Here is a 22,795-nt window from a genome sequence, read left to right on the forward strand (position 1 = left end):
CTCCAAGTCAGTTTTCCTAAAACCAAACAGGATTTAGCACATCTGCCCACATTGTAAGCATAAAAATCATATCCAAACTTGTTCTGAGCCTGCATCAAAGTAGTATGCTTGTACACATGCTAGTAATTATATAAATACAAATATGCCCAGGCCACTTCTGAAAAAACACACAAAAACCTATTTATACACATTTTGGTAACACTCTAGCAAATAGAGCTGTAAATATTTTAAAGAACGATTTTGGCTCACATTTATACCCATTTTTATGTCTCATTTTAAAAGTGTTTTAAATTATTTGAGGGTGGATACATGTGTGTCAGAGTTGGAATATAGAAGTTGGAGGGCACTTTTGGAGTTAGTTCCCTCCTTCCACCTTTACATGGGTTCTGATGGGTTACCAGCTTTCAGAGAGAGTGACTTTACTTGCTAAGCCATCTTGCCATTCCAAATACAATTATTGTTGGTATTATTATTATTTATTTACTCACTGTGTGTGAGTACATATGTGAGTACACACAGGCATGAACAAAAGTCAAAGGGCAGTTTACAGGAGTCGGTTCTCTCCTGCCTCAAACTCAGGCTGTTTGCTTGGTGATAAATTCCCTACCCACTGAGCCATTTCACTGGCTATGATCTCACTGTTTAATGGGAACAGTTTAGTTTCATAATTTAAAAATATAGGATAAAAAGACCAAACCTTAAACAATTACATACTTATGATTTAAGCTACAACTAAAAGAAAAGTAGCATTTCTCCTAGGATGAGCGACAACAGCAGCTGGAGGGAGCAGCAGTGGAAAGGAAGGGATGGAGTCTACTCCCACAAATCAGTATCACGTTGATTCTCCAGTTTTCAGACTCAGCTACATTTGTTCATGTTGTGGGATATTTTGGTTGCACTCTGACACTCTCGAGGCTTTATCTCAAATCAGAGGGCAGGACTAGCTACTAGCTAACTGAAATTAGCCATACAGGTTTTGGAGGACCCAGGCCATATAGACACAGGAAGTAGTAGGGTGGAGCTTGGATTCTAGGCCCTTTGGGATCAAGGAAGGATAGAGAAAAAGAGTATGTCACTGGTCACTTCTCCACTGCTTCTCCAATCAATCAGGATTTTACCCCAATATCTGACTCCTGAGTTTTTATTGACCAAGAAATAATTAGATCAATGCTTTAGTTCCAGTGCTTTAACAGTAATCTTTTCTCTTTTCCCCATTTCTAAAGAATCGATGAGGTAGTAAGCTTGTCATCAAAACATGGACACTGAAGAAAAGCAAGAGAGGAAGTGTGGCCTACATACATGATCTCTAATAATAGCCATTTTCATGTTTTACTTTCCTTCTAAAACTAGCTGAAAGTCACAGCTATAGAACACAGAATGTGTAGTTTGTTTTGCTTTTCATTATTTAATTCTAGTAAACTTCACATGTTTTTATTCTTTAAACACATTATACAATACTTATTTGATAAGTGATCACCCCCATGACCATTTCCCTATTGTTAAATACTTACTGGTTGATTTTCAACCGGACACAAACCTATACATATCTTGGAAGAGAGATTCCAAAGTGAGAAAATGCTTCAATAAGACTTGTCTGCAGGGCAAGTGTGTGGGGTGCTATCTTGATTAAAAATTAATGTGGTAAGAGCATCACCCTGGGCAGGTGGTCTCTAGGTGCTTTAAAAAGGCAGGCTGAGCCAGCCAGTAAGCACTGTTCCCCACAGCCTCTACTTGCGTTTCTGCACTGACTTGTTGCAATAATGGACTGTGATGTAAGCCCCCTTTCCCTCTTTCTGCATGGTGCTTGATCCCAGCAATAGAAACCTTAACCCTAGACATCATGGCTACAGGTTTCTCACTTTAAATTAACACTATGAGGGTGGGGGAACCTCCCAGAAGGAAGACTGGTAAATGCAATGGCATTTTCAATTGTACTGGTTTAAATGTACGGGTAAACATTTCCAAGTCATGCTGTAATGTCCAGTGCCAGTAACCAAGTATGAACACTTCATTGCACTTCACTCGAGTATGCACTGAGCTTCCAATACATACTGTTTTAAACTCTAAAACTTACATTTGGCATGCATTCTTGTCATTCTATAGGTAAAGCTCTTTTTATATGTTCAGCAATTGCTTTCATTTATGTAAGGTGCTTGTTCACAGACTCTTTAGAGTTCATGCTTAGAAAAGTATTTTTTTTAACTCATATAGCTTTGAATCTTTCCCATACATAATGTAATTATTTTCCCCAAAGTATTCTTGATCTTTTTATTAAGGGTTATTGATGTATTGTTGTGGGATATTTGATCACACTGCGACCCCCGGGTTTGTGTCTGCATTAATTAAATAAAATCAACATTGGGTCAGGAGGCGGAGTGATCAACTAGTTGACAGAAAATAATCATAGAGAATCATAGGGTCTCTATAAGACGACAAAGAGACGCATAAGAAGTACCAGGGAGGGACTTAGAGTAGCATGGGTTCTGCAGGAGTGGAGTACACTCTCTTTCATAGATGGTGGCAAAGAGAGAAGGCCAACTAGTTGCTACTCAACCTCTCTGAGCTAGCAGGTTTTCACTCCAGCCTTTGTCTCCTGAATCTTACTGATAAACAGAACGACAGAGATTTAATAAAAACTCTACTTGGTGGCAGCAACATGGCTGGTGCCTGCGGGAACAAAATTCCCACCAGGCCAAGGCCTGAGTAGTCGGGCCACTGGCAGAGAAGCAAGCCAGTAACTGCAAAACCATATTTGTTGGCTAAACAGCAAGAGATTAAAGTGCAGCCCCTGTGCCTGCAGAAAAATAACATGTTTTAAAATATTTTAGAAAATGTCAATTTACAGATGTGACTATGCTCATGCTTTCTTCCTTAATCACTGTTATAGCCAGTTTCCAAACTGCCTTTCCCCCCTAAGTAGATGTGTTCTCACAATGAAGTAGGGTTGATCTGAAATGACAGCATGGCTTCTACACAGCCGTTACAGAAGATACTCAAGATTCTTCCTTGTTTTTTGTGGATGTGCTCAGAGAAAGCCAGCTGCTATGTTGTGGATATTCACACACAGCATCATCTACAGGTCCACATGGCAAAAAACTGAGGATTCTTTTCACCAGGCAACAGCCTTAATTTGCGGGCCAGGTAAATGAGCCATCATAGAAGCTTTAGGTGTCTGAAATACCAATTAAAATCCTAAGTATATCCTCATAAGATATCAAGTCACAGTGCCCAGATAAGCCACTTCCAAATTCCCAAGGCACAGAAACAGTATAAAATTAAAATGTCTATCATTGATAAGCTGCAAAGTCTTAGTTTAATTTATTTCTGTAGCAATAAACAACTGCTATTATTATTTTTATAGATTTAAAAAAACTTGCAAGTAAACACACACACACACACAAAGACAAACAGATCCAAAGTCTACATGTCTCAGTGAGTATATATAGTTAAAAGTCACTGGACTAGACGCTATGGAACTTCACACTGGATTTTACACTTTCACTACCAAATACACTTTTATGAATTTACCCACTATCAAAAGTAAAAAAAATAAAAAACCCATGAAAGAGTTAGTACTGGAAAAACAATTAGCTTTATATTCTCTTTCATAGCTCATAAAATTAATTTCTGAGAAGAACTCCATTACTAAAATAGGAAATCACTGCATTATACAACATGCTGCTATATTTTTATCTAACCACTGTTTTTTTTAATAGCTTTTGTGTTTTACTATAAAACCTACCCAGAGTTCGCTTTTGCTTATGATATTGTACTATTTATGGTCTTTCAGCACTCAAGATTTATTCCCATCTTCTTCTAATGCTTCTATAAATAAAAACTCAAAAGCTTGAGCTGGGATGTAGCTCACTTGGTAGAGCACTTGTCCACCATGTGTAAAGCCCTGGGTTCCAGTGCACTCCAAAGCAGAAACTTATACTTACAGGCACCTTCCCACTTAGACTCTAGGAGTAAAATGCACTCTGCCATCTGGGCATGCTCAGGGGATCTTTGAGGTAAAAATGAGACAACAGTAGTCTTCCTTCTCTAGCATTATTTCCTAACAATAAGCAGAGTCATGAAGAAAACAGTGTTCTGGTGTCCTGTAGATAATAATGACAGCCAAATCGGCATCTCAGGACCAAGAACTCACAACTTTTAATAGAGCCTTCCTATTTCCAGTTCTCCCTACTAGAAAAATACAGGACAGCTTTACAGCCTGGTAGTCACTTCTGCAGGAGTCTTAGGCTCCAAAGCCTAACTTATCAGCACTTCCAATGATTTCATAAATACCTAATTCCAACATTAACTTCTTTAAGTACCTACCACAACTTCTGTATTCTGGTCCAAATCCTGACTGTTACTGTTAAAAACACTGAAAATGCAAACAATGATAAAGACAATGCTGCTTTATTAAAGTTGTCCTGCAACATCTTGTAGATCCCTAAATATACAAGATAGAGTAAGAATATCTCTGGAATGAGGATATTAGAAGACTCAGAAAAAAATCTTTCTATAGGCTCAGGATTTCATAGGTACAATAATCTCCAATGTCACCAAGATGTGACAATCTAGAAAAACAAACCTTCTCTCTTTCTGGTCTATGCATGAAGTCTGATACAAATAAAGAAAAAAAAAAGTAGTGAGGTTGCATGTGTGTGCACACCTGCATTCAGCTGCAGCTCCTGAGGAGTCATTCACATGTTTTGAGACAGGGTCTCTTACTGACCTGAGGTCATTAAATCGGCTAGGTTGTCCAGCTAGCAAGCCCCAGGGATCGCCCTGTCCCCATCCCACAGTGCTGAGATTACAAATGCACACTAGCATACTTGGCTAAATGTTACACTGGCTCTAGGGATTAGATTGGGTCCTCAAGCTTGTGCATCAGCCTGAAGTGTGTTTATTTAAACAAACAAACAAACAAACAAAACACTTTAAACTGACTGCGGGATTTCAACAGGCACTTAATATGAAATATAAAGATCAGAAAAATATAAGTTCACAGAACATTTACTAAAAACACCTGAAATACTAAAATTAACTAAACATTTCAGCCATTCAAATTCCTCTGTAGTGTAAAAGCTCAACTCAGAATTAAGTTAAAGCACGCTTTTGGCAAAGATAAAAAAATACCAACTCATTTAGGCAACCTTCTCCTTGTCTTGCAGATGTGTTAGAAGGCAAACAGGAAGCCACATACCACTATTGCCACAGTCTGCGCAGGAGATGAGTTCCTCAGGCTTCTTTTCCCGGTTTTGTTCTTTTGTACCAAGACAGAAACTACAGATGGGTATTGGTTCAGCAACTGGCTGCAGAGAAAAACAGAATTGATTCCACTACTAGTACATTTTTTAGAAGTAACATAAAATTAAAATTAGTTTTACATTCTATTCTGAGTTTACATAACTTTGGGACAATTATATCACTCTTCCTAAAATCCCTACTTAGTAAGTTTTCATAAAGCTTGCTTTTAGCCAAGGTGTAAGCACAAAACTAATTATATCTAGGATCGGATCATTATCTGGGATACATGTGATCTGGAAAAACATATACAAAAGCATAATATAAGACAGAACACAGTTAAGTACTATAAGAAACAAGAAATAAACACTACTACTCTATGTAGTACTGGCCTAAGAGAGAAATTCCCACTGTGATTTGGAAGACAAGATAGGGTACATTTACCACTTCCTCCACTCCTGTTAATGAGTACTTAGTAAGCTGGTCAAGTGACAAACACATAGAAGCAAAGTGTCTATTTCACCTTCAAAGTGCTTCCCTCTACCCCATACTTGAAATGGAGAGAAGGCAATACAGTTATTATCAATAGGAAGGACTCTGATGTACACAATGCTAAAGCCAGTTTTAAGTGCAATGCTTCTGTGTAAGGGAGGAAAACCAGAGAGAAACAAAACAAAACAGAAAAGGGCTAAATCACTTTGTAAAACTGAAGAAATTGATCTTTTCAAATCAAGAGAATGTATACATTAAATATTTTCCACTTATGTTTAGTTTTAAAGATTTTTTTAATGTATATGAGTACTTTGCTGGTAGGAGGTATATATGTGCATTTGTACATGCCTGGTACCTAGAGACCAGAAAAGGCTGTCAGATCCTCCAGAACTGGAGTTACAGATGGTTATGAACCCCCATGTAGTTCCTAAGATTTGAACCTGGGTCCTCTGCAAGAGCTGTACGTTCTAAAACACTAAGCCATCTCTCCAATCCATTATTTTCAACTTTTTTTTTTTTGAGAAAAGGAAAAAAACAAGTTTCCGCCTCCTCCCAGCCTCCCATTTCCCTCCCGCTCTTCCCACCCTTCTCCCCCTCTCCCCACTCCTCTCCCCCTCCCTCTCCAGTCCAAAGAGTATTTTCAACTTTTATACATAAACTATATCCTTAAAAGGCTAAACGTAATTTACAGTTGAAGAAAGGAATGAGACTCTTCCCCAATCACTGTGTGTGTCCGTGTGTGTGAGTGCAGGTGTGTGCCATTGCATGCATGTGCAGGTTGGAAGAAAACTTCAGTTATTTTTGGTCCTTGCCTTCTCCCCTTTGAGAAAGGGTTCCTGTTGCTTGCTCCTGCATTCACCAGGGTAGTTTAGCCCATGAACTTCAGGGTATTCTGTCTCCACTGCCCACCTGACTGCAGGAACCTTTATGTAGGTGCTGGAGATCCAAACTTGGGTACTTACGCTTGCCTAGGAAGCACTTTACCCACTAAGCTATCTCTCAAGACTTGGATTTTATTCTTCAGGCAAAAATAAAATAAAGTAATTAAAAAAAAAGAGCAATAAGAAGTTAGTGAGCCAGATGAAGCTGGCTATGTAGCTCAGTTGGTAGAGTACTTGCCTAGCACGCATGAAAACCTGGCACTGATCCCTAGCACCACATACAGGTGAGGCAGCACACACCTGTAAAACTAACACAGGAAGGCAAAGGTAAGAAGTTTAAGGTCACTCTAGGTTACACGGAATTGATGGTTTTTCCCAGGAATAACAGCTAAGACCAAAAAAATTAATGTTTTAGTGGCTAGTAAAATCTTAAAAGAGAAACAGATATGGAAAAGTTGGGTATAATATTGACACATTTAAAAATCATTTTAAAATAACCAACACAACTGTGCTAATAACAGTGTGGAGTGGAAAGATCAAATGAGAGGTGAACAGCTAGAAGTTGCCGTAATTAATACTATGGGGTGGAGAAGGCTACCACGGCTTTTCCTTAAAAAGGAATAGGGAACAAGAACTAAAGGTAGGGCAGACTTCATATAGGAGTGAAAATTTTAAGAAGTAAACTGTAAAGGCCTAGAACACAGGCAGACTGTAGTTCATAAATATGGGGTTTATGGTATGGCCTCTAATGTCCCACTGCAAGATTTTAAGCAGAGAGGGATGGTGTGATGGCTATTCTTGGTTGTCAACTTGACTATATCTGGAATGAACTACAATTCAGAAATGGAGGGCATGCTTGTGATGCAGATCGTGAGGCAAGAAGACAACATGGTTTTGATCTACATCTTGAGCCAGAAGACACACCTTAAATATGGACCACACCTTCTGTTAGAAGCGAGGCCTGCCCTTGCCTTGTCAGCTCATCCACTCCTTCACTGGCACTGGAGCCTACTTCTTTGGGATTCCAGCATAGACAGAAGACCAGCAATAAACACCCAGCCTCATGGAACTGAGCAACTACTGAAGCCAGGTGCCTTTCCACTGTCAGCTATGTGACATTTGCACCTTTTTTCTTTTGGTTTTTCAAGACAGGGTTTCTCTGTAGCTTTGGAGCCTGTCCTGGAACTAGCTCCTGTAGACCAGGCTGGTCTCAAACTCACAGAGTTTGCTTCTACCTTCCAAATGCTGGGATTAAAGGCATGCACCACCACCACCCAGACATTTGCACCCTTTAAAAGTGCCGGTCAAAGCACGGCTGGCTCTCTGGTCTCTAATCTCTCTTATCTCTTGCTCCTCTTGGTCTTTTCTTTCCTCTCTTACCTCTTCTTTTCTCTCTTGTTTCTCTTCCTCTTGTCAGTCTGCCTCTCTCAAGTTTCCACTTTGGCATGGCCTTTCACTCTTCCAATCTTCCCCAATAAACCTTTTGCACTAACTCTGTTGTGTGTGGTATTTGTTTAGTGGCATACTTTGGCAAGGTCTACCAAAAAGGTACTCACTTTGCCTTTCTTTTTTATTTATTCTTTCATTGCAAGATTCTTGGACTTTTAATCCACAACTAGCCATTATTCATTATTGGATTGTAGCCTGTAAGTCATTCCAATAATTTCCACATATATGGGAACACACACACACACACTCTCTCTTTATATATGTGTGTGTGTGTGTGTGTGTGTGTGTGTGTGTGTGTATATATATATATATATATATATATAGAGAGAGAGAGAGAGAGAGAGAGGTGCGTGTGTATATTGATTTTCATTCCATAAATTCTGTGACTCTAGAGAACCCTAACAAATACAGACAGATGGTGGTGGTTTGAATGAGAATGGCTGCCATAGACTCATATATTTAAATGCTTGGTTCCTAGCTGGTGAACTGTTGGGAAGGATTAGGAGTTGTGGCCTTGTGGATGAAGCGTGTCACTGGGAGTGGGCTTTGAGATTTTAAAAGCCCACAGTAGTCCCAGAGTCTCTCTCTTCCTACCCATCACTCACCTCACCCTGCTGCCTTTGGATCAAGATGTAGAGCCTTCAGCTACTTCAACAGTACACTGCCTGCTGCAACACTTCCCACCATGATGATTATGGAGTATCTCTGAAACTGTAAGAAAGCTCGCATTTCTCTTCCTTGTGATTGTTGTCTCAACATGTATACTCTCACCAGCTCCAACACCATGCCTGAACCTGCCTGCCTGCTGCTATGAAGAGACTCACCTTGTGAAGCTACACTAAATGCTTGCTTTGATAAGCTGCCTTGATCATAGTGTCAATTCACTGTGACAGAAAAGTCACTGAGACAAAAGCATGGCCAAGTTTTTATAAACAACTTTTATGAATATCACACATAGTAAGTATGATATTTAAGTAGTTCTTACAGTGTCACCAACAAGCACTGTCTATGTGTAGTGAGGTTGTTTTTGCAAATGTTTCAGTCTGGTCTCCTTGCTGTCCTTTCTTTCCTTCCAACACCTATAAACACTGGTGTTCCTCATCTTTGACATCCATTTTCCTATTCCTTACTCTATTCTTTTCAATCCACTCGATCTGACTAGGTGCTTTCAGTTATCATCTGCTTGTTGATGTCATTAAAATTCTTCTCTAGACCATTGTCTCTACTAAATTCTGAACATTAATAGCCAAATCACCACTGATATTTCTTTTAAATAATCACATTTCTATCAATGTTTATTCATTTCTTTAAATGTAAACGTTAACTTTCTAATTAAAACATACAAGTACAGACTGTAAGTGTACTCCCTAAATTATTATGTAATCAATACCCATAGAACCAGCACCCAGGTCACATGAACATTAGACCTCAGCAATCCTTCCCAATATGCTACTTCTTCCTTTCTTCCCAGGGACAGCCATCCTGACATAGTAGTATAGAACTGTGATTGAAAAATAAAATATTGATTGTATTCTGCACTTGGATACCTTATTACACAGAATACCAGTGCTTGTGTGGACACCGTAAGAACTACAGTAAGAAATGAACACTGTTATAAAGGGAACAGAAAGCAGACAAGAAATCGAAAAAAAATGTGGCTTCAATATATGGCATGAAAGGTAAACCCATTTTATAAAGTGGAAGAGTGGATAGAACAGTCAAATATGCAAACAAACAGGTAGAGAAACAAGTAGGAACACACTACAGAACAAGGCCTATAGCTACTCTTACTTGTGCTTATTAATTCTAAATAAGCTGAATTTCCAGCCATAGTACTCCAAGTACACAACATATATCTAGTAACAGCTAACAGTAACAAACAACGGTACAGAACGATTTCGTTCCTAGCAAAGGTTTAGGGAAAAGGGTGACTTTTAAAGTGCAGGTAAAGACTGGTTTTAACAATGTAGAGTAGTGCAGAGATATATGTGCCTTGGGGCAGGAATAGTAAAAATGGGGAAAGCTAAACATGCCATTTCTTATAGTTTTACTTATTTCTGGAAAATAAGAAATAAAATTGGGGCTAGATTTTTACTTCAGTGGTAGAACACTTCCCTGGGTTCAGTCCTCAGCTTCAGGAAAAAGGAAAGAAGGGAGGAAGGGAGGGAAGTCAACTGCCAAAAGTGTGTCATGAATCGGCTAGATGGAACATTCTACAACACAAGAAAAGCAATGATAGAAGAATTTCAGAGGTAAAACTAGCTGAAGCCAAAAAGAACCTAACAAAAACATTGCCTATCAAAATGGAGAATGGAGGAGTTGGGGAGATGGCTCAGTAGTTAAGAGAGCTTACTTTACAATTACAACAACCAGAATTTGGATTCAACCACATATTTCTAATCAAGACAACATCAGAAAAGCATGCATCAATAAAGAAAACAGAGGAAAGAAAAGTGGAGTCCTTGCAGAATAGCCTCCACCTCTCTGCTACAACAAAGGGCAACATCACCGGCCAGGTATGGCAATAACTGCTCTTACTCTAACCCCTGAGGCAGAAGAATCAAGAACTGGAGGCCAACCTGAGGTACAGAGCAAGAACCTATCTATACATACAGCTAGACAAGACAGACAGATACACAATAGATTATACAATAATCTGTTTCAAAATATGTCTTCAATGATTTTTCACTCAATACCAAAATTAATGTAATTTTGTCATTTGCAACATGGATTAAACTGGAGGACAGTACATAAAGTGAAATCACCCAGTACAAACTGGGCTTTGTTTACCACAAGTCAAATTTACTGAGGTCATTCAAATCTATTCATTCAAGCAGTGTGTGGGACATTATAAACTGGCTGCCTTGTTACTTGTTCCTTTAAGGCAATGATACATGACTAAACCTGTCCTGGGTTCATGAGAGGGTGGGTGAATATAGGCAACATGAAAGCAGCAGGAGACGAGAGAGACTAGAGGACTCGAGGGATCAGGAAGAGGAAGGGAAGGGAAGGGAAGGGGAAGGAAGAAAAGTTAGTAACAATGTGTGTGGGACTAGAGAGATGGCTCAGGTTAAAAACACTGGCTGTTCTGAACCCAAGTTCAATTCCTAGCTCACAACTGTCTGCAACTCTAGTCCCAGAGGATTTGGTGCCCTCTTTCGGCCTCTGTGGAGATCGGGCACGAATATCTTACATAGACATACGTGGGGGTGGGGGGAACCTATACACTTACAAAAAGAAAAGAAAAATGTATGTTTTGAAACTAATTATTGTGTATGTTAACTTAAAATATTTTTAATTTGAAAAAACAAAATTCAATATGCAAAATAGGAGGAAAAGTACATGTGTATGTACAAAACGACATAAACAAAAGAAAGTAGTGTGATATATTGACCTATTGCTTCAGATCAAGTAAAAAATATTTTTTTTAAAAGAACACAAACAGAAGAATATTTTAAGCTTTCCAAGTAAGACTCTACAACCAAGACTTCGATTCTCTTGTATCATCACTGAGACAAACTGAACAGTACTGGTAATTCATAAAGGTCTACAAGAAACCAGACAATATGCTATATAATGACTGTTTATAGACCTGTCCAAGCATAATCCTTGTACCTTACTGTTCCCATGATTTATATAAAAGTAAACTGATTCCTGCAGCTAAATTTACACTCCATTAAACACAGCAACCAGAGTGAACCCGTTAAGAGTTAAGTGAAGCATGTGATTTAGTTGCCTCAAACCATCTAGAACAAGTCTCCGTTGCAGATTAAAATGCCAAGTGAACCACAAGACACTGTGTGACCTGCAGCAGCCTAACTCCAAATCCTACCCACCACACACATCTGACCTCACCACCTACTGCTCTAACCTCCAACATCCCCCTCTATCACCTCTGCTTCCATTTTCCTCACAAGTCAGGAAAACCTAAGCAGGGCCTCTGATCTGCTCTCTTCTATATAGACTGCTGGTCTAAATCTCTCTGATCTCTACTAGAGTCTTGTCAGTAAGGCTTTCTCTAACACCCTAGTAAACACGTCAAAGCAATCCACCCGCCATAATAATCACAAGGGCCTTCCTTGCTTTACTTATTTCCTTAATTCTTTTCATTAATTAATATGTGTATGTTACCTAACTGACATCTGTCAACTACTGTAAACTCTATAGAGGTTTTGGTTTTTATCTGTTTAAAACAATACATTACAAATGCTGACAACAGTGCACAACAAATAATAAACACTGCATACATATACTATAGAATACCTGGCAGAATAAAAACAATAAAAATAGTACTTCATATGGAAAGAAAAATGAAACACAGTATACTGATGCATGGGTGTTTACAGAGTCCTCTCACAATGATGTCATAGCCTGGACAACCAGGTGAGGCTTCCTCACTACCACTCACCTCTGGTGCGCTCTCTGAAGCACTGGACTCTGGGAGTACTCCAGTTGTACTTTATGTCTGCTGTTTATGTCAGGGCTTCCTTTCACTGTGACCTCTTTTGGCCCAAAAAACTTTTTATACAAGCCCAGTTATAAAGACATAAAAAAATAGATATACAAATTATATTTAGTAATAGTAAATCGTAATGAAATTTAAAATAGTTCTTTGGTATTTTACCATTTATTAAAGATTAAAGTAAATTTGTATAGTAAAATGGATAGGTTTATTTATTTTTTTACATAAAGAATTAAATCTTGGATGGATGTCTGAAAGTGCAAGGCACAGTGCCTCTTCAACGCTGTTCAAAATCAACCAATACTACAATTGTGCAAGTGCTTTTTTTTTTAACCTAAATACATAGTACAAAATGTCAGAAGTATGATTAGGGCCATTTATAAATTAGAGAAATTCTGTCTTAAACCAAACTCAAAATTCATTTAACTTTTTATGAACTTTGTCAGCAACTCAAATAGTAATCTTAAAAAACAACCACTCTGACACAACACAATCCAAAGATACAGTTTTGATACTCACATGAAGAAGAATGACAACAGGTACACACTAATAATTGTGATTGTTTTCCACAAATAAAGCACTATGTCTCTGTACCAGTAGAAAACGTTTTAACTGAATGGTAAAAACACTGGAGTTCATAACTGTTTTTCAAATGTGAGCTGAGGCATTCTGGGTAATGTTCAGTGATGCTGTTGAGGCAGTGCACAGTGCTCATGTTGTAGGTTCAGAACCAAGGACACAGGGAAATTGTACAATGTGATACAGGTGAGCAATACCACAAACATTTGGTTTATTACACATTTGATTTTCATTTAATTTTTGTCTGTTGCACATTCAAGACCGTCCACTGTTACTGCATTTTTTAAAGCCCCACATTCAGTTATATGACATTATGGGGTTGCACCAAGTATAAGATGTTGAGCCACTTTTTATAAAGATGCACTGCCCCTTTAAGCACCATGCTGAGATATTCCCAATAGTCACCAGATGGCAGCATTGAAACAAACAAATGAACTTTTGAAACCATCTTTGAAAAACACACAATAAGAAAACTAATCCAGTGACTTCGGTTATTTGAAATTTATAGCATGAAATATATCTTATATAAGGGGCATTTTTGAGACCTCCAAATTTATCATGAGATACAGTCTTTTTAAAGCCTAGTGAAAATTAGAATAAAGAAAATATATGAACAGGTATTCAGGAAGAGCCTGTCTCAAGACAAAAAGACATTCAAGAAGTACCTAATTCATATAACAGTGATACTGACAAAGATTAGTAACACTAACATGAGACAATAGATGATTGTGGTGGTTTGAATGTAATTGTTCCTCATAAAGCCATAGGGGTGGCACTATTCGGAGGTGTGGCCTTGTTGGAGGTAGTGTGTCACTGTAGGGTGGGCTTTGTGGCCTAAGCTAGGCATAGTGTAACAGTTCACTTCCTGTTGCCTGCAAATCAAGATGTAGAATTCTCAGCTCCTTCTCCAGCATCATGTCTGCCTGCCTGCATGCCTACCATGTTTCTCGCCTCTGAAACTGTAAGCTGCACCCAAATGAAATGTTTTCCTTTATAAGAGTTGCTGTGGCCATGGTGTCTCTTCACAGCAATAAAAACCCTAAGATAATAATGAATGCACCATTCTTCCAGACCTGAAACAAAATATCTATAAGACATGCAAACAATGTTGGACTAAATTACTAAAACTCATTTTTAAACCAAACGGTATATCATAAAAAGCCACTTTGAACTTCATTTTTTTTATTAGGTACCTAAGACCAGCAAATTCAAGAAATGAGAAGTAGAATGCAGATCCTGGGTCTGGGGCAGAGGTCATTGGTTAATGGGTAAAAAGTCTGAGATGATAAAAAGTCTTAGAAATGAACAATGATAATTATGGTTCCACAACATTCTGAATGAACTAATGTATTTATGTAGTGTACATAAAGATGGCTAAACCACAAAATCTTATTCCATGTATATTTTAGCACAGCAACAAAGAAAAGAACCACAGCTGGTTTATTATGTTTTTACGAAGGACATGATTTGAGTACACTACAAATTGCCCTCACTTTGACCCCCGTATTTTTACCTACTGCTGTGACACTCTTTCCCTATGCTATCTTATATGTGTACTGCTGACTGGATTTAGAAAAGCAACTGAAGTGCTCCACAAAAATCAAAACAATTTAAACCAACTATTAATAATTAAAATTTTACTGAAATTAAAATTTCACTATTTCATACTTATTATACCTACATAAAGGCTGAATTTTCTTATCTAGTTACATAAAAAATAACTCACCTTAACAATTTCATTGCAAGTCAAGTCTAAGGATCAAAAATCGTGCATCAAGTAATACTCATTATCAAAGATCTATTTCTGACACCATTTCTCTTATCTAGTAAGATTACTCTGCATGAACCACCATAAACTTCTCTCAAATCTCTCCTTAAAGTGACAACCTAGATCCTACCTCTTTGAGTCTCCCAGTGATTTTCAGGACTTTGTCCTGACCATTTCTTCTCCAACAATCAGGTAAATATAACTACAAATTAATTTTCTATCAAAGATATATAATTCACAGAACTTAATTTTTAGCAGATGCAAAACACTGAAAGTATCTATTGCCAAAGCATCCTGTTATATATATAATAAATACCTAAAAGATAAAGACTAGGTCTGGACTATTCTCAGGAATGCCATCATGAAGGAAATGAAAAAGATGTTCAAGTTGAGTACTAGGGGGCTGGAGACATGGCTCAGTGGTTAAGAGAGCTTATTGCTCTTCCTGAGGACCTGAGTTTGGTTCCTAACACCCAAACAAGGCAGTTTATAACCCCTGGCCTATAACTCCAGTTCTAAGAGACCAAACACTCTCCTCTGGCCTCCATGGGCACCCACCCACACAGCATCCAAACACAAACAAGCACATAAATAAAATAAGTCTTTCTAAAACAATGAGAGATGGTGGTGATGGTGGTGGTAAAAACTTGACACGGAAGCACCATGTTCCCCTTCAGCCAGGTTAAGTCTTCAATCTCCGTTTTACTGAGCAGTCCACTTCCTCCCTATAATCACCTTCCACAGCTTCAGCTCCTTCCAAATCCCTTTTGACAGTTTATGTCACACTCTTTAATTCTTCAATCACACCATCATCACCTTGAGTATTAAATGAACTAAATGTACTAAAATGAGACTTTCTTGAAATTAGATTACAGTGTCAGAGAACAGTGTTTATTTCCAAAGAGGTCATTCAGTTATGTATGCAAAGCCTCTCCACTAAATTCTATAATCTGGGGAACTGTAATTAAGTGTAACTAAATTGAATTAATTTTATCACTAATTTATTCAAGAGCATCAACATTCAGATACAATGGTAAGATTGGTGGCAAAAGAAAGTCAATTAGATTAGTAAAAATCAATTTCAGCTTTCATTTTTACTATATATGTCAATTTATAAATTTAGATTAAGTAATCATCTAACAGTAAACTAAATGACTTTTTATTACTTAGTTGGGTGACAAACAATAATAGAAATGCTTGTCAAATTTAATTTCTTTAAACATTTTTATTACATTTATTTACTGTGTGTGTACACATGCCACCCTTGGACACAGACAGAGAACAACAGCCTTTGGGAGCTGGTTCTCCCTCTTTGAGGCTGAACTCAGACTGTCAGGCTTGGCAGCAAGCACCCTTGCCTGCAGAGCCATCTTGCTGGGCTGCTGAATTTAAACTGAATCCTAGGAAGCTGTGGAGGCTTATCTTCCGAATGTTTAGGGATTATCTGAGAGCTGTTTTCTGTCAGTGACACCCCATCTTCCTCAGTCATCCAAACAGGTTTTCCAAATGATGATTCCTTTGTTCTCATTTCTACTTCAGTTTTTTATATACCTGACTCTTGAGGTTTAACATGCAATCTCTTATATGTACTGACACCCTTGGCTTTATGTCCTAACTGTTTTCTACACACTGCTGTCAGATTAATCCTGAAATGTTTTACCCAATTACTCACAAGGCTCAATCAACCTAACAGTCCAATGGTTAACTGCTACATGCTAGCATCCAATCCCTTCTCCAAGTACCAACCTCCCTAGCATTCCACCTTCCTCTACTCCTAATCTACTCACCTATTTACAAAGGGTTCTGCTGATTTCAGTCTTGATATCTGGAACTTAAATTGTAAACCCGGCTGGCCTTGGACTTGCAATCACCTTCTTGCCTCTGCTTCCTGAGTGCTGAGACAGGCTTGAATCACCACACCTGGCCCAAGGTAATACCTTATGTTCTTACTCCAAATTATTTTATCCCTTCCTTGGCAGTCCCTTGTGTCCTTCCCTTGAGAATCAGTTGGAGTATTGCTTAGAGACACACTGGGTTCTCCCAGTTCTAGCATTATTCTGGACAAGACATCTCTTTAGTATAAAGGGGTATGATAACCGACACACTTAACCTTTAAAGTAATCTTGAAGACTGAGATAAGGCAGTGCTGTCACCTAACACCATCAGAAAACACAGATATTTGCATCACAATTCGTAACAGTAGCAAAATTAGTTATAAAGTAGCAATGAAAATAATTTTACAGTTGGAGGCACCACAGCATTGAGGAACTGTATGTATTAAAAGGTTGCAGCATTAGGAAGGTTGAGAATCACTGTCATAAGGAGCCCCAGCATTGTGGGGTCCTTTGTCCAAGCCTTTGGAAGCAACCAGGCAGTGGGTCCTCTTCACAAAGTTGAGATAGCTCCATGTAGCTGCTTCTCCAACCACTGAAAAACTCAAACTTCTCTCTTGCTTCCCTCATCCAAAGAGGTAATAACTGCTTCAGTAAATTAACACCTTCTCTGTGTTATTTCAGTGTTCCTTTTCTTTTCATTTCAGATCTATCCGCTTTATCAACTCTCTATACTACTCTCTCCAAAGAAATGTCTAGTGTTGACTTGAATTTCTCTGGCTAGGTCTGGACTGGTATACTGTTAGATATCTTAATAACTTGGCATACCTAGTTAGTCTTTAGCATCAATTTAACTGGATTCAGAATGAACATAGAAAACATGCCTTTGGGCCTGTCTATGAGGGTGTATCCACAAAGGTTTACCTGAGCATGGAAGACCCATGTGACCATGAGCAACACCATTCCTACAGTCTAGAATCTAAACTGTATAAAAAGGAAAAAGCTAGCTGAACACCAGCATTCACTCCTGGGGCTTTCTGGCTGAGGACGCAATGTTATCACCTGCCTCCAGTTCCTGCTGATACAACTGCCTTGCCATGATGGACTGGGAACCCAAATGAACCTGTTCTGCAAGCTGCATACGCAACTAAAGCAGCATATTCATCTATTTGCAGGAAGTCAGCGAACCAAACTGCCTTTCCTTCAAAATGCATATGTTGAAGTCCTAACTCACAGTATCTTTCTGTATTTGGAAACAAAATCTTTAAGAAAGCAATTAAAGCTAAATGAGGTCAAAGGACAGAGTCCTGATCTACCAGGACTGACATCTCTTAGGAGGAAGAAACACACCAGGAAGTAGTGGTGTATGCCTTTAATCCCAGCACTCTGGAAACAAAAGCAGGTGGATCTCTACAAGTTCAAGGCCAACCTGGTCTACGGAGCGAGTTCCAGGACAGACTCCAAAGCTACAGAGAAACAGATACCCTGGTCTCGAAAAACGAAAAGGAAGAAACACTACAAGAATATAAGCTTAGAAAAATGCCATGAGAAGTCATAGCAAGAAGACATCAATCTGCAAGGCAAGAAGTCTCAACAGAAACAAACTTCATCGGGCCCTCATTTGAATTTCTAGCATGCAGAACCATGGTAAAACAAATATCAGCTGTTTGAGCCACCTCGTCTATGGGATTTGGATATGGCCATCTTAGCAGACTATAAACTTAATGAACTCATATCATACTAGTCTCATCTTTAATGTTACCTCCACCACACACCATTAAGCCATTGTACTTATAAGGATTCTGAGAAACAAAGCTGTAATAAAGCCAACTCCCTGTTCTTAGCTCATATACTGCAACTGAAAGAATAGTGCAGACACACTAAGTGTGTGATAGCATAGCATGGACCATTTTAAGGAACAATTCAAGGTGCCCCACTGAACCTATTCAAGATACGGCTGTCCCAAACTACTGCAAACACAAGGACTGGTACTGGGTCGTGGGGAGAATCTCATGTTATTTTCTAAAGAACTACGAAGCTTCAAATATGTATTATTATGTATGTGAGTGTTTTGCCTCTGTGTATGCAAGTGCACCACATGTGTGCTTCTCCAACTGGAGTTACAGAAGGTTATGAGCTGCCATGACAGTACTGAGAACAAAATCCAAGTCCTCTGCAAGAGCAGCAAATGTTCTTAACCACTGAGTCATCTCTAGCTCCATCAATTATAAAGCTTTTTAAAGACTAAGAGTTTAACCTTGTCATTAAGCTTCAGGAAAGAATAACAAGTTGGGGTTTTGTTTTTCTTTAAAAAGCAAAACAAAACAAACCCAACAACCTTTGGTTTTGCTTTTTCTTTAAAAAATCACTGGTGGTCTAATATTCTGGATACTCAACTTTATTAGCAATCTTGAAAATAAGAATCACAACTGTCTTCCTTAATGCAGTTTGAACAAATGAAGCAGTTTCAGCTCTGCATAAGGCTATGCCTGATGCGAACCAGCAGTTACAGTTCTTACTTCTGGACTGGGGTGTGGCTCCATGGTAGAGGACTTACACTCACTACTTCCAGAAATACAACAGAAATCAAAGCACTTCTATATATAAACAGAATTACATAGTAGCCTTTGGCCCCTTTCCCACAGCACAGCACATCTGACATTTACTCATGGTAACTGCTGTATATCACAGTTTGTTCCTTTTTGTTGTTAGTAACATTCTCTAATAAGAACAGACAACAGTTCATTTATCTATAGTCTAGATGAGAAACATCAATAAATAAAAGTTATTTTCAAATTTTGGTTCTTATGAATTCAACCACAGTAAATATTTGCATTTTAAACATCAGTAGTTTCCTAAGCTGTCTTCAAAATTCTTTAAGAAAATAGCTTTCTTCCAAAAAAAAATTTTTCAAAACAATTTGAGTTAATTATCAGTACCTTATCTTTTCCACACACACAAGCATACTGTATGTCAACATAGTATCAAATTAAGATTCTTCTTTCAGACTTAAATATGTTCTTCCTTCTTCATGCACAACACAAAGCCTTAAGGGGTTAACAAGTTAAAACGTGATGACAGTGGCTTTCAAAAGAAAAGCCAGGGTGCTGTAAAGATGGAGTGCACAGTGATGTAATGCTCAGTAAGGAAAGCCTGACAAATGAGGCTGTACACCTACAGAGATCAGGGAAGGAGGCTGAAGCAGCCAGCTTGGTTTCACACTGACAATATTTTGGCAGATGTTAAATTTCTTCTGCTGTTTTTCTAACCAGAAGTTTATCTATGTAAAATCACCAGATCTAAAAGTTGAAAGGAGGAGCAAGAATAGAAAAGTTATCTTCCAGGAACCCCTATGTGCACATTGGTATGGCACAAAGATGTCTATAAAGATAACATGCTGCACAGACTCCAATTCTGCAAGTCTATGTGTACACAGATGCATGGCTCCATTGAAGGCACAATTGCAGAAAAGGGAACTGTCACTGGGGGAAAAAAACAACCCATAATTAAAGTCTTGCCTCCCAAATAAAGAGTCCCTACTAAAACTGTTCTCAGTCCTTGGGAGAAAGAGATGAGGGTTCTAGCCTGATAGAGAATAATTTCTGCAAAAAAAAAAAAATCTGACCTGATCTGCCAGCCCATCTAAAGCACATGCCACAGAAATAAATCAGTAATGTTTCTGAGAAGAGTATTCTATCAAATAACAATTATAAAAATACCTAATGTACATCCACCACTTTCAATTTTTCACTGGGGAACCAACACTGATTTTTAATAAACAGCCCAGATATTTAGTAACATAGTCTTGTCTCTACCTAAGAAAGACTCCTGTTTTAGCACTCTGCTGCGCATCTGTAGCCTATGTACAAATGTGTGTGCGCATAATAGTTATATTGAAAGCAAAACTGTAATCTAGGCTATAAAATTAAGAGCTCTGAATTTGGAGCTCACTGAGTTTTATTAGTTTCTATAAATGAACACTCTACCACCATATGTCTTAGCTATCCCCAAACACAATACAAAGTCACACTTGCAGTATTTTAAGAAACCAGTTAATTTAATTTTATTTTATTGAGAAAGGGTCTCATGCATCTCCCCAAAGTCACTGTGTAGCCAAGGGTGCCCTTGGACTTCTGATCCTCTGCCTTTCACCTCCTCAGTACTGAAATTACAGGAATGTACCATCATACTCAGCTTACATGGTAGCAAACCCAAGTTTTGGGCCTTCTCGGAAAGCCCTCTACCAACTCAATTATTACCTCACCCCTTTTTTGAGCTAGTCAATTTAGTCTAGTCTAAAACCCCCAAACACTTCAAGATCATAATGCTGTCATTTCTAAAACTACTACAACATCTGGGGCAGGAGAGATGGCTCAGCACTTAAGGACTATGTACTGCTTTTCCAGAGGACAATTTGGTACCCAGGGGCGGCTCACAAGTACCTGTAAACTCCAGCTCCAAGGGATCTAATGTCCTCTCTGGCTTCATGAGCATTGCACTCACATACACTAACCCACACTCAGACGCACACATACACACACACACATAATTAATAAAATAAATCATTTTTAATGGATGTGAGTGTTTTTCCTGCATATATGTGCACCTCTTGCACATCTACTGTGTGTAGATAATGGTACAAGATGACACTGAATTTCCTAGAACTGACGTTATGGATAACTGAGAGTTGTAATGTAGGTGCTAGGAATCAAACCCAGGTCTTCTGAAAGAGCAGCCAGTACTGTTAACTGTGGAGTCCTTTCTCCAGATCCCAAAGTAAGTAATTTGTTTAAAAAAAAAATACATAAATACCCCCAAGAAAAGACCATGAAAAACAAACAGGAGATAGTGTTGAGATAAGGATTTATTTATAAGTAACTTTTATTTTACAACAGCACAGTTCTTATGTTCATAGTAGCCTCAACCCAGATTAATTTGGGTCCTCTTTCATATCAATAAATCAATAGCTAACGGTGGTAGATACCCTGACAGAAAATAAATTCTCTAATCCTAATTCTCCAACTACAGAGATGTCAAGGCTGTTAATCTGCAAAATGGTATATTTGGTATGATTATTCTTCAGGTCTCTGAGTATTCTGAATATACATCAGGGTTCCCTACTCCCAAGTCATCCATAAATCTAGTCAAAGGTAGCCATAATGGGTAATTAGAAAGAGCAATCACAAAGAATTGGAATAGTGAAAGCCAGTGGCCAGTCTAGAGTGGGTACTTTCCAAGCATGTGGACTGAGTTCAGGCTCTAAACACTTTCAATCCAAAGCATCGAGAGATGGAGAATTAAAGTTGAGTTAGCCTGAAACAATAAAAATTTTCCCAAATCAAGTAGGTTCATTACAATTTCAATTGTTAACATCATAATGCCAATCAATTTAAATTCCATTAAGTCAATCTCTCATTATCTTGTTTCATGACAAGAAACAATGTATTTAGAATTCTTTACATAGAATATGCATTTGTAAATTCTATTCTACATAGACCCAAATACTACAGCCTAATATGATGAATAAAAGATAAGGTGAGAGTATAAACACACAAACTTGCTGCACAGACACCAAATCACAACGATCTCATTAGGATAATCTGAAACCAACATTTTTAATTCCAAAACTCCTGAAACCTAGGGCTAGAAGTGTGAATCAATGTTAAGGTGCTTGCCATTCAAGTGTTAAAAAAGTGGAGTATGGATTTCTATGACTCATGTAAAGACAGGGTGAGCATGGAGGCTGGCTAGTAATTATAGCAAAAACAGAATCCTTAAAGCAAGCTGGCTAGCCAGACTAGCATATTAGCAAGCTCTGGATTTGACTGCAACAAGCTGCCTCAATGGACAGGGTAGAAAGTGATTTAAGAAGATTCCTGATGTCAAATTCCAGCTTCCACAGGAACACACATACATACATGAACACACACCACATACATAAGAGAAATGCTCCACCTGCTAACAGTCTCTCTATCACTGTCTAGACTGTTCTAAGAACTTCTAGAGGAAAGAAAACAATCTGTGTCTGAGCTATCTAAGAGAGTAGTCACTAGCCAATGTGGGTTAGTGGTACTGTCATTAAGTTGTTTTTAAT

General features: G+C 38.3%; 1 protein-coding gene across 1 annotated transcript in view; it reads right to left on the bottom strand.

Moving 5' to 3' along the window:
- The window catches only part of Kat6a (lysine acetyltransferase 6A), a 78,556-nt gene that overhangs the window by 34,441 nt on the left and 21,320 nt on the right, over window positions 1–22,795 (bottom strand). Inside the window, exon 3 of the mRNA XM_041673933.1 lies at window positions 5,198–5,306. Within this exon, the coding sequence (XP_041529867.1) occupies window positions 5,198–5,306 (109 nt within the window). The remainder of the gene's footprint in view (window positions 1–5,197; window positions 5,307–22,795) is intronic.

This window comes from Microtus oregoni, unplaced genomic scaffold, assembly GCF_018167655.1.
Source record: "Microtus oregoni isolate MIOR12 unplaced genomic scaffold, Mior012 000024F_ref0000369, whole genome shotgun sequence".
In the NCBI taxonomy this organism is placed as follows: domain Eukaryota; kingdom Metazoa; phylum Chordata; class Mammalia; order Rodentia; family Cricetidae; genus Microtus; species Microtus oregoni.